Source organism: Melopsittacus undulatus, chromosome 16 (assembly GCF_012275295.1).
Source record: "Melopsittacus undulatus isolate bMelUnd1 chromosome 16, bMelUnd1.mat.Z, whole genome shotgun sequence".
In the NCBI taxonomy this organism is placed as follows: Eukaryota; Metazoa; Chordata; class Aves; order Psittaciformes; family Psittaculidae; genus Melopsittacus; species Melopsittacus undulatus.
Window position 1 is genome coordinate 887,908 of NC_047542.1, and position 13,110 is coordinate 901,017.

General features: G+C 51.6%; 1 protein-coding gene across 2 annotated transcripts in view; it reads right to left on the reverse strand.

Moving 5' to 3' along the window:
- Nucleotides 1-940: 940 nt before the first annotated feature.
- Nucleotides 941-13,110, reverse strand: part of LGR6 (leucine rich repeat containing G protein-coupled receptor 6) — a 106,363-nt gene continuing 94,193 nt past the window's right edge. For both annotated transcript variants that reach the window (XM_005141001.4, XM_031054768.2), the window contains 6 exons: nt 12,680-12,751; nt 11,111-11,182; nt 10,134-10,259; nt 7,875-8,035; nt 4,030-4,110; nt 941-3,448 (listed from right to left, as the gene is read on the reverse strand). In XM_005141001.4, the coding sequence (XP_005141058.3) occupies nt 2,211-3,448; nt 4,030-4,110; nt 7,875-8,035; nt 10,134-10,259; nt 11,111-11,182; nt 12,680-12,751 (1,750 nt within the window). In that variant the 3' untranslated portion in view covers nt 941-2,210. The remainder of the gene's footprint in view (nt 3,449-4,029; nt 4,111-7,874; nt 8,036-10,133; nt 10,260-11,110; nt 11,183-12,679; nt 12,752-13,110) is intronic.

Here is a 13,110-nt window from a genome sequence, read left to right on the forward strand (position 1 = left end):
CAGCTCCACAAGCCAAGTACCCAGAAGGTCTCTGCCTACAACACACCACAACAGCCAGAATGTAACCCAGAAAGCCTTGTCCTCCCCTTCAACATGTCCCACCAGTCTGGTGCCCTCTTGCTCACGCAGGCTGCTGCAGGGACCATCAGCTCTGGTGTGTCAGCAGGGACCCAGGACCACCCTCTCCCTGGATGGATTGCTGACCCACTCTACCACACTGGCAGAACCTGCTGCATTGGGACTTACAGCACAGCTCCACTTATTTCCTAGGGAAATGGAAGCAAATGGCTTAGTGTTTTAATGGTCTGAGCATGAGAACTGATTTGGAGCATCTGCAGGATATCGGAAATCTGGATCAGGATTCAGCTATCACAACGGGGCATGGTTTTCATCGTTCCCCCCTGAGCTGCATAGCAGAGCTTTGGATTTTGTCACTAAATTTGGGGTTCCGATTCTCTTCTCTAACCTTTGGATCTCATTCCTCTGATTTCCTGCTGACCTCTCAAGTTTTTCTCCTTGAAACAAAACTGCAGGGCTTGTGAACAGAGAAGGGGAGCAGAGCTTGGCTCTGGGTGGGGATTCTGCCTTTGCATGGGAGACCCTGTTATAGGATGTCCTTAAACTGTTATGCAGCAGACTGTCCTGCTCATGAGCCCTGAGCAGCAGATCACAGGGTGCAACCAGGTGGGTCTGGTCCATGGGGTCTGGAGAGGGACACAGGTGATGTAATTGTGCTGCATAAAGGTGGCTGTTTTGGCTCTTCCCTCTGAAGAAGAGGATGATGCCAGCTCCTGTGAACACACACAATTTCCCAGTCCTCCCTTAAGCCATACAAACAACATCCAAGCCTCAGCAGCCCAGCTTGGCTGGAGAGGCAGGCAGCTGGTTGCTGAATGAACCAACAAGGTGCTTTTCACATGCAAGAGGACAGAAGCCAGCCACTGGTCAGCAATGGGGCTCATTTATTGTCTCACAAGAACGGATGACATACAGCTGCAGTAATGTCAGCAGGACCAAAGCTTTGTGTAGGGCCTGAGCTCTGACCGCGGGCTCCCTGTTGCGTTGGGTGGCAGTAGGAAGGTTTGTGATGGAGAGGGTGGATCTGGGAGATCCCTGAGCTGCAGGGAGCAGATTTGAGACTGTTCCCAGTGGCTGGTGTCCTCCTGATGCCATCATCCCGCAAGGCTGATTTCTGTTCCCTCCTCCTACATGAGCTGCCCTTAAAATAGAGGAGGGCAAATGCAGCCCCCAAATGGCTATTCTGCATGGGGAGCAGAGCCAACAGCCTCTTCCAGGAGGGAGGTTTGGGGCTGGCCCCATTTTCACTGTGTGTGACCAGGAGCCTTGTGACTACAGACACATGAAGGTGAAGGGATTGATGAAGGTGAATGCACCGCGTCAAGGTGCTGCTGAGTGACCTCAGGCAAAGCACATGGGTTTCTCCAGGGAGGTGCTTGGATTAGGCTGCCTTGAAGTTCAGAGACCCCTTGTTTGTCAGACACCATGGGTCAGATTGAAGGAGGGGCTGGGCATTCCCAGCTCCTGGTACCAGCTGAAAGTGGGGGTCCTGCCCGACCCGTGAGGCTGCCAGCAGATGAAGCAGAGCCTCCCAAAACAGAGGCGGTCCAAACCTCAGGTGCACACCTTGCTTTCAACCCACTTCTGCTCTTCCAGTTGGTGGTGTGGGGGCAGATGCAAGCCCATTTCCAAGGGTCTGTGGGACCTGTAGAGGATCCTGGAGAACAAGGTCCCTGTGGGTAGCCACATCATTGCAGTTGGCCGTTTCCATGTGTTTCTGCCACAGAGCAATGGCTCTTGCTAAGACATCTCTGCCTTGAGAAGACGTGCTTGTCTTTGCTGCAGGCTCCTCCTGGCTTGTGATGCTGCAGGATGATGACGAGGGTCTCCCTGACCCATCTCCTGAACTGGTGGGACTCGCTCCCAGCCAGTCCCTAGCAGGAGAAACACTCACACAGGGGGTTTATCTCCTCCCATGGCCAGCCCTGAGTATCTGGATCTCAGTCAGAGCCCTCCCAGGCGAGTGGCAGCTGGCAGAGTGGTGCCCGTTGTCCAGGCAGATATGATGGGGGCGAGGGTAGATGGGTTGTACTGGTGCTTTACATGGAGCAGCCTGCTGTCACCTTGCTGGCCACCCGGTGCTGGGGCTGGCCCTCAGTGTGTGGTGTGGGGCTGTTGGGCATGGCTAAGGTTTATAAGTGAGACACGTAGGGTGGTGTGGGAGGTGAGGGGAAGAAGGTAATCCGGAGGCTGCTGCCAGCTGGTTCTCTGCTCTCCGAAGTGATCAGCACCTCATTGTCATTGAGGCAGGGACAATGCTCAGAGAAGCCTCTCTCCTTCCCCCTGGTGCCCACCCTTTGCTGGCAGGGGACGAGCGTCATGGAGGGGAAGCTGTAGCTGTCGAGGATGGGGTGCACTCCCAGGGAATCGGGTGTCTCGAATATGTGGTCGATGTCGGAGAAGCTCACCAGGGCCTGCGTGGAGTCATAGGAGCTTTTATCCATGTCATCGACCCCACAGGACTCAGGGTAGCTCCCCTTGTCCTGGCCCTTCCGCCTCAGCAGGCGGAGGTCATCTCTGAAGTGGGGGTTGAAGAGCATGTAGAGCAATGGGTTGAGGCAGGCGGGCAGGGGCAGGACCACGAGGAGGATGGATTTGATGACCTCCGGGGTGACGAGGAAGAGGTTGAGTGTGGAGGAGAAGGTGAGGAAGGCTACTGGGCAGTAGAGGAGGCAGTTGGTGAAGATCAGCCAGGCCACATGCTTGACCATGGCACAGTCCCAGACAGCACTGAACTCCCCCTTCAGCAGGTTGCAGTAGAGTCGGATGTAGGTGCCTGTGATAGTCAGGAAGCAGAGCATGTTTGTCATCACCAAGGCCACAGTGAAGCCCAAGGTGGCAGGTTTCCCATCTGGAATGGGATATGGAAGGCAGAGAGGGGATGCTCCGTATTCCCCAATGGAGAAGAGAGGGAGAACGGCAGCCACAGAGGACAGCAACAGGCAGCAAAAAGCAGCAGCCTTGACCTTGCCTAAGGAGGGTGACTTTCCATAGCCCCGCACACAGGAGACTGAGATGCTGCACTGCACGGCAGCCAGCGCCAGCAGGAAGATGGCAGCCTCGGAGGCAAACACTGCCAGGAATCCCGTCACCCTGCAGCCTGCTCCCGTCTCCCATCTGGCACCGTAGTTGGCAAAGTGGCCGTAGGTCAAGGCGTCGACGAGAGCCAGCACACTGCAGTAAATGCCTGTCAGCATGTTGGCTCCGGCGATGGAGCCGATGATGAACTTGACTGGAGAGAGGTAGCTGGAAGAGGCAAAGACAGCCAGGATGACCAGCCCGTTGCAGAGCACTGAGACCAGAATGATGACCCACACTCCCAGGCGGATGATCCAGCTCTCGAACAAGTGATCGCAAGGCTTGAAGGGACCTGGAAGGAAACAGACCCCAAAGTTATACTCAGGATATTCCCCTTTGCAAGTTTTAAGCAGTAGAGATCAAAAGAAATGAGAGGAAACTGAGCAATCTTGCTCGTGAGCACACTGCTGAGCTGTGAATGGGGACCAAATCCAAAGGCAGCTCCTGGTGTCCCAGCCAGCCTGTGCCTGCTGGCATGGCTCTGATGGAAGTAAGGGGACAGTGGCTGGGTGCAGCCCAGCACCTCCCTCCTCTCCCTTTCTCAGGAAACACAGTAAAATACCCCTGCAGTCTGCAGTGCTGCAAGGATGATCAGGAGATCAAGGACAAGGGCTTGTCATGCAGTATTATGGGCTGTCTGGGACAAAGCAAAGTCTCAGTCTTGCAAGGGAACAGGAACTTCTTGAGAGCATGAGTCTGAGTGCGGCTGGGGTGGTGGATGGAAGAGCTGGATATCCTGGATTCCTGATCAGGGATCACCTCATCAGACCTTATCCTCCCCTCATAGGAGGGCAGCTGCAGCTGGGGTTGTGAGACCTTGGGGACTTAGAGAAGCTCAAAGGCTGTGTTCAAAGTGTTTCCTTGGCTGCTCACCTGGGCTTGGTGTGCACTGAATAGTGGGGTGCAGCTTGGATTCCTCAAGGTCCAGCTGGAGGTCTTCTGTATCTAGGTCATCTGGGGAGAGAATGAGAATCAGTGCTCAGAGAATGAGCAGGGCCATCAGCTGGGCTAGAAGCTTCTCCCACTGCCTATCCTCGACACAGACCTTCCCAAAGAACTCCCAGCCCTCCAGTTCACAGTAGCTGCTGGTGTCTGGTTTGACCCCTGCAGTCATTGCATTGTAGAGGGAGAGGCTCTTGTAGATGTTGGTGGGTTGCAGCGTGGGCAGCCCCTCTGTTTTGAGGTTATTCCCAACATTTGAAGTGGAAGAGCCCCAGATCCCAGTGCTTTGTGACTGCAGTATGCTTTATTAACCATAAAGAAATGCTCCAGCCTGTGTGGTTACAGAAAACAAAGCCTTCAAATACATCTTCTAAATGGAAGCTTTCTGGGCAGGCTTTGTCCAGTGTTGGTTCATCCTCAATGACACTGGAACTTTGTTGAAAGAGAGCTGTTAGCTTCTACTTGCAATACAAAGACTTCATCAGCAACCACCACCAAAGAGCTCAGAAGCAAAGAGACAAGAGAACCCAACATCTATTGCTTTATGTCCTACGATTTCTTGGGAATGTGGTGCCCTGTCTTGCATTTTCTTAAGGACAGACTGATTGTCCCTGCCTGCAGACTTCTGACCCATGGGGTTTATGCACCCACACTACACTGCCCTCATTGCCCATCCTTGCTGGGCCCGCATCTCCATCACGAGGGCACCCTGAGGGTCAGACAGAACCTCCCTGGCTGAAGGAGAAGCTGCTGGAAGAGAATGGCTCTGGGTGGTTTTGTGTTTTGGTGGCCCGTAGGGGTAGGGCATCACCAAGGAGAATGGCATCCTCTTAATGGAATCCAAGGCATGCTTTTCTGCTTGGTTCCTTGCTCCTCTTTTTAAACTGCCACTGATTCACAGTGCTGAGACATGGTGAGGACAGTTGCTGTGCTGCTGCACCATCCCCACCCATGGCACCAGCACGGCCTGCTGCTCCCAATGGACATCTTCAGAGGCTTTTCTGCAAGTGGGAAGAAGGGGAAAGGGATGTGGGGTTTTGCTCCTTGCAGCCCAATAGCCAGGGACCTGAATCTGTGGCTGTGGGATGAGCTCTCCATGGGATGATATGGGCTGATGCTGGTGTCCACGTGCAGGAAGGCGAGTTTCCACAGTGCTGAGGATATACCTGACCCAAGTGGGATTTAGTTGCCTAATCTGCTTAGAAATGGGGTCTCTCATGAGGTCTGCTCCCTGTCTGTGTTTGGAAATATGACTGGGATTATTAGATTGGAGAACGATGACAAATAACGTGTTCTTTTTAGTGCCTCCTGACCAGCATTGTGGCTTCCTCAGCTTCAGTGAGCTTTGGGGGGGGGAAAAAAGGCATTTTTAACATGTGTCTGTGTAAGAGCTGAAATCTTTCTGCTGCTTTGGAGCCTGGCAAGAAAACACTCACAGTGGGATGGGAAAATGTTTCGTCCTTGTATTTTATAGTCTTATAAATCTCCAGTGTCTTTTTCATCCAGAGCTCAAAGGCTGTGATGTGCAGTCACGATACTCAAATCAATGCAGAGGCTTGCACTTTCTGCCCAACCCTGCCCATGGTAATGTTAAACCCTAACCTGCTCCCATCCCTTTTCTCTTCAAAGGGCCAGAATGCATAAAGGCTGGTTTGAAGTGGGGGTTAAACATTTGCATGGAGTGAAGGAGTGATCTTTTGTGTTGCCTCAGCTTCTGAGCTAGCTGGGAATAGCAAAGCAATCCTTGACCAGTGCGGAGGGGTACAAGGCAGAAAATGTCCCTCTCTCTGCTGGAAATCAGTGCTTCCCCTAGCCTGGGAGCTGTAGAGACAAGCAAAGGGCTGTGGGGATGTAGCAGGACAGACTGCATTCCCTGTTAAGTAGCCCTTATTTATTTGAGTTTTGCTAATGTGCTTCCACATTCTGAGGCCTCATGGAAAAAAAAGTGCTTTGCTTGTGTCCTTTGCATAGAGAATGGTTCCCAGCTGCCTTACTAACACTGCTGTGGAATGAAGGAGAACAAAAACCATCGGGCTGGATGCTTCTTCCCCTGTTCTGGTGCCTGCCATAACCCCACATGTGGCTTGCAGATAAGTGCTCCCTCCTTCACAGTTAGGGCATAGGTGGCTGCAAGGGGCCTGGGCAGGTGATTCTGGGAGCTAGAGTGGTCTTGAATGGCAGAAGCAGCATAGGTCTAAGGACCCTTCAGGGTCTGCTGGATGGTTGGAAATGTTAATGAGACTGCTTTAGAACCTAGTGGAGCTGCTGGTAAAGCTGGGTAAAGCAGTGTGCTGTTATCAAGGACAGCCATACAAGTGTATTCTCACTTTCTAGAGCTTCATTCCATTATTGCAAACATATGTTTGTAAGTTAAGGCATCCCTTTCTATCCTCGAACTAGTGGTCCTGAAGTGGGGTGCTGGGGCTGTGATGGAAGTGGCCTGGGGCAATAGAACCACTTGCACTTTGCCTCTGCTCCCTGTTTGGGGAGGGTAGCAGGAGCAAGCTGCTGGATGCCCTGTGTGACAGCCCCACAGCCATCCTCATGCTCATGCCCAGCCGTACAAGACAGGCTTAGGGCAGGGGTGAATCTGCGAAATGCCACCAATTATAATGCAAAGAGGCATCTCCTGAGCACCAAAAGTTTTGGAAGTGGGACCTTAAGCATCTGTTGTGACAAGGGGACAGGAATGTGCCAACCACGTTCCTTTGGGCTCCTGGTTGGATGTGACCAGACACACTTGAGCTGTGTCTGCAGCTTCCCAGGCATCCAGGGCTGTGGCAGGATGGGAAGGAGTTGAGCTGGTCCCAGAGTCCATGGCACCACATGCATCATTGTGGCTGGAGTCAGCGGGTCCTTTGGTACTGGGATGGATGCTGGGTGCAGGGAGGCAGCACTGCCTGGCTGCTGGAGCAGGGCTGTGTCACTGGGGACCCGTTCCTCATCCCTACACAGCTGCCTGGGACAAGTGGCCTTTCACCACCCAGCCATGAGGTTCTGCAGGCTTGTTTGTAAAGGGCTCCTCAGTCCCTTGCTGTGCAAGGCTGAGAGGCCACGGCTGTCTGGAAGCGTGCCCCATCCCTCTCACAAGTTCTCCCACAGCATCCAAGCACCCTGATGAGCCTGGCTGTACACTGCAGGGACAGAGCACTGAGGTCTTTTCTCTTAATGAGACCAATTGATCTCTTGCGTGGAAGGAATGTTGGAGAGCTGTTTTTGCTCTTTAATGAGGAAGTGTTACAAGATTCATGTAACACAGCTAAATACTGCTGGTGGCCATCAGAAAGGAAGCACTGGGGACAGAAGTAAAGCAACAGTGGATAGCAATATCACAAACCCCTCATTGTGAAGAACAGACCATGCATTACTGAATGGCAAGGAGACTCATCTGTGAAAGCTGCACATAGTAAAGAAGGATTTTCTTGAGCATTTTGCATTTGTATCTCTGTGGTTTGGTATTTCAAGGCAGAACCAGTGCTTTAACATCTGAAAATGTGAGCCTTTACGAGCTGCTAATAGTCTCATCTGGCACATCTTAGAATCAGTCAGCATTCCCCTCTCGTCATAGTATCTCATGAACACGCATATAATCCATGGGGCTGAGACTGGCCTGGGGGCCTGGCAGCCTATGGTAGGTCTTGGTTTGTCAACAGAGCCAGGAGAGACTGTCTTTTGAGACATCAAATGCGTTGGTACCTAGCAAGAGCAGGATCCCATCCTAGCTCACAGCATGGCTCTGCCCATGGATTGGTCACCGTTCAGCCCAGGTTACTTACAGTGATTATCAGCATGACCTGGAAACAATTCCATGGTCCTCTTGTGGGGATCCTCCTCCTCAGGGCTCATGTCTTCTGTCTCCCATTGGCTGGACACCTTGAAGAAGCTGCTGCAGCTTCCATAGGCACAGCACTGGTAGGCATAAGGTACCTCGAGAACTCTGCAAGAGGGGGAAAGCAGAACTTTGAGGTGCATCACCTCCATGACCTGACTCTCCATTGCTTTCTACTTTGTTCTTTACTTCCATATGCAACAAAAGCAAGACTATCAGGTGATGGTTAGACTGGAGCAGGACTTTGCTTTGGTGAAGGACTCCAGTTAGGACAGAATGTGGGCCCATATCACCCCATGGTGTCTCTGCACTGCCACTTTTGGTGCTGAAGACACTGTCGGTCCATAGGATATTGTCAAACAACAGGTTTGGAAACTGCACTGAAATTCCTGGATATCCCTAAAAACCTTTCTGCAGTTCTCCCTAGACTGAAATAGCCTCTTCTACCTCTGCCCCCTGGCAATGCACCATCTGCATATGCACCCTTCAGTTCTGACCCCAAAGCCATTTTTTGCTGGGCATCCTTTCTTTACCTTGAAGTGAGAAGCTTCCCAAGAGCTCAAGTGAGTGCAGGGTCCTCCTTTGCTTGGTGCTGGAGGTCAGAGAGGCACCTCCAAACTCCAGCTCCAGGAGCACTGCTCACCTCTGCCAGCTCAGGCAGGGAAACCTCAGGTCTCTTGAGTGGAGCAAGTGACTTTAATGTCTGATTTCTGCTCGGGAGTTGAATTGTCAATAATCATAGCATGTGTTACAAGGTTAATTAAATAGCAGCTGAACATCAGCTGGATGAATACCAGCCTATCAGTCAGCAGCTGCATGCTCTTCAGAGGCTGCACACTCCTGCTTCTTTGCTGGGAGTCAGGAAGACTGCTGATGGAGGCAAAGGAACCTCAGCATTTCCAGACTATGAAGGTCTCCTGACGAGATCAGTAAATATGGTGAAACTTTAGAGTCTAAAAATATGCTTTTGTTTTAAGTTCCCAAACATTTCTGGCTGAGCCCTGGGAGGTTACGGAAACTCTGTATACAAACTGGCTTCCTGTTATAAGCTCCCAATTAAATCCTATTATTGCAAGGTGATGGCGAGGTACAGAATCTCCCAGGATGACTGAGGACTGCTCTCAGATCATCCCTCCAGATATATGCCCAAGGATAGGTCTATTTAATGGCAGTACCCCAAAGATAAGGATATTGTTATCCTTAAGATAAAGTTATTTGGTCCATCACCTGCCATGACTCATTAACCACTCCTGCACACTCAGTCTTTCTGGTACAAATCCAAATCAGTTCCACAGATGTCAATGGAATTAAGCTTAGAGGAGGAACAGCCCTGGAAATGCTCAGCTTGACCCGCTGGGCACAAGGGGCTGCTATCTTGGCTGTGGAAAGCCCTCCAGAAGCTTTTGGGATCCCCTGCCGTTTGGTAACCAGCTATGATAAGTCAACACCATCAGAAGAGTGGACAGCACTGCTGAGGCAGATTGAGGTGAGAGATCCATGCTTTGCACCACGCCTGAGCTCCTAAGCCCAGTGTTGGTGTGGCTGTGACCCCCTAAACGGGAGCAGCTCTAGCCTTGGGAACTTGTACTGGATGAGTGGGAGCATCAGCTCATGCATCCTCGGCTCCAAGGGAGCTACCTGGGAGACCCAAGCAAAAGATGGCTTCACTTGAGGGGCATTTGAGTCATCTGGACCACGGGGGGCTCAGCCTGAGGGCAGATGACATGCTGGAGACCCACCACTATGGGAGGGTCAGGAGAGCCAGAGCCTGCAGCCTGGCACTGCACTCCAAGCCTTCTGCAGCCTCATTTTGCTTGGTTTGACCCCTTCAGGCTCCTCATTAATCCATAGCAGACCAGACGCGGCCACACAAACAGAGTTTACTGAAGGAAAGCTGGATGTCATTAGCTAGGACTGGCTTCTGGGAATGTTTTCCATTCAAGGGAGCCCTGAGCTGGGCCTGCTCCATGCTTTCCACTTGTGTGTGTGTTTGGGTGGGGGCCGATGGGCCCGGGAGCATCACCACTCTCCCATGGAAGACTTTAAAAGATGAGGAGCATTAGCAGCAGATGAAGCTCCCTCAACCTATTGGCCTGCAAGGATGGAGGAAAGCATGAGATAAACAAGGAAAGAAGGAGACTGATTGCTCTAAGCAAATACAGGCTGTGCTGAGAGCCACAAGTGAAAGAGCCAACACCACCACTACCTCATTTTGGGGAAGCTCTCCTTGGTGAAGGGCTCAGAGAGAGCAGGGTTGCCTTGGAGCTTCAGATGGGTCAGTCCACCCAAACCATCCAGAGGCAGCGTGACCAGCCGGTTATCAGTCAAGTCCCTGATGAAGGGAAAGCAGAGAAGGGAGACCATGGTCAGGGTTTTGGTGCTGGTTGTATTTCAGCCAAGCAGAGGTTTGGAGACCCTGGATTACTCCCTCTAATGGGATGCTGAAAATGGGGACTTGGTGCCGCATGGGGACCAGGATCTGCTGGAGGTCAATGGATCAATACTGCAGTCCCTGGGGAAAATGAGGGGTAGGGGCCTCTCATAATGTTCACATTGTAAACTCAGGATAGTATCTACCTCCCTGTACAAATATCTCTCCCATGCATCTCTTCCCTCACCACTTCCCCCATAACAGGTCAGGTATGACTGCAGCTCCCAGCCTGTTCAATACCCAAGGGCCATAGTGAGGGGGCTGAGGACTGGGGCCACCTCTAAGGCCAGTGAAGACAGTTTGCAATACTCTTGCCAAAACAGTGTGTCTTGCTGATCTTTCATGAGGACATATAAAGCAGGTATGAAAGCATCAGAAAGCAGAGGTTTAAGTGTTCAGGGTGACAGCATCTTGCAGATGCATTTTCATCATCCCCTTAATATTGGTGGGAAACCCTGGGATTTGGTCTGCCCATGTCAGTGCTGAGACATGCACCTCAGCACTGCAGCCTTCTCATATCTAAATGCCAGGTATCCTTGGGGATATCTGAGCTCCTCAGATACCTGCTGCCCATGGCCCACTGTGAAAGAAATATCATAGAATAGTTATGGTTGGAAAGGACTTGAAGCTCATCCAGTTCCAACCCCTGCCATGGGCAGGGACACCTCACACTAAACCAGGTCACCCACGGCTCTGTCCAGCCTGGCCTTGAACACTGCCAGGGATGGAGCATTGGTATCACTGCAACTTACAGCTTGGTGAGAGAGTGCAGGGTCACAAAGGCTTGAGGGTGAATAAACTGGATGTGATTCCAGCTCAGGTCTCTGCAAGACAAGGACATGACAGTAAGAGGGGTGTAAAGCAGGGCAGTGAAGCTGCTGAAACCCCCCTGGTAAAGGGGCTCGATGCAAGCAAATGTGGGGTCTGTAGCCTCTTGGTCAGCAGCAAGCTCTGTCCCATTGTAGCTCCTTGGAGACAAGTATGCTTGGGTCTATATATGGGTCATTTCTAACAAAGGGCACAAGAATTTGCCTTGCAGGATCTCCTCCACTGAGACCAGTGGGAAAGGTTCCTTTGGGTTAGTTTCTGTATATCTGGGGGGTTATGCTAACACACTAAACCTCAGAGCACTAGATAGGTTATGCTGTAGTGCCAGAGCATCCCTGATGTGGTTACAGTGCTGGACTCCCAGGCACAGGCAGATCTGGTCAAGGTCATCTGGGAGTGATTCCTGTCATAGGCAGTTGGCTTGAACACACTGAGGCTCCTCAATGAGCTCTGCTTCCAGCTGAGCTGGAGGGCTCAGCACCCTCTGTCACCAGCAGAGAAGAGCCAGTGGATCAAGAAGCATCTTCTCCTAAGGCTGACTACAGGAGAAGTCTCCTGCTTGTGTCTTCATCTTTCCAGCTCCGAAGGGAGCTGGAGACACCTGCCCAGGTGTGTGGGTGTGTGTGTCCCACTGCAAAAGGCTGAAGGTGGGTAAGATGGATCCTTCCCACAGGGATGCAGGAAACACCCAAAGGCAAATGCTGGATACAATTGTATGAGTGTGTGTGCCAGCAGCATGCCCCTATTTGCATGCTTGTCTGTAGCGTTCCGTGTGATATGTGAGTGTTCCTGTACAGTTACTAACACAATGTGCATCTCTAGGAATGCTGGCCTGTTAAATGCTGCACCAGGGGAAAAAACTTCCATGCAATTCAGTTCCCATCCTAACAGAACAGTAAATAGAAGCCAGCAGCACACTGAGGTCTCTTCTCACATGTACAGGGAGAATCATGCCCTGTGGAGGCTTGCTAGCTTCTCAAAGGTGCCAAGCACATCGATGGGCTGTGTACTGCAAGGTTCCTGTGTATGCAATGTGCACACTTGTATGCACTTCATACATCTAACATACACTGTTGAGCTGTGGGGGGACAGTCCCAAATCAAAGGGGGTGTTCTGCATGGGGGTCCTAGGAATGCATGGCCTAGGATCAGCATGTGCAGGGAAAAGGATGCTCATGCACAAGTCCCTGCCGTGAGTCCGTGCCTTTGTGGGTATCTAAAGGTCCCTTGTCTGTAGTGTGTGCTGTGCATCATACAAGTTGCAGCATGTGGTTAGAGCATGTGATGGGAAGCATCCCCATGTGTGGGCAATGAGGCTGGCAGGTAATGTGCTCATTTACAGAAGGGTGTCTGCATGCAGAAGGGAAGTCAGAGGGAATGTTTGTGCCCTGTTCTTTAGTAAAGGGAAGTGGAAGAGGGGCTGGACAGCAAAGCTGGTGCTCACAAGTCCCCTTCCTCCAGCATAAAGTCCAGTTGTTCCCCTGTTGTACTTACATGGAGCGCAGGGCCATCAGCTGCACAAAGGTGTCTGCTCTGATCTCATGGATCCTGTTGTTCTGGAGACCACTGAAAAAACAGAAGCCAGTCTGAGAAAGCAGCATTCACACTTTTAGGCATTGTCACCCCCCAGCAGACACTGTCCCAGTGGAAGCTGTCATTTGAGCTTGGGAGATCTTATTTCAAGGGGTAAACAGGGTGATGAACAAAACAGCTTCAAGTGGGCAGCTCCAGCACTCAGATAGCCTCTACTTTTGATGCCATCACAGCACAGCAAAGTACCACTGATGTACAGTGGTTGAATGTGCCCCGTTACCTACAAAGCCATGCTGGTTCACTACTCTGGTCCACCCTAAGCCTGCACACTGCTTTAGGAGCCAAATTTAGTGCTGTCACATTCTAGTTCTGTTTGCTGTGGCTGGGACCTC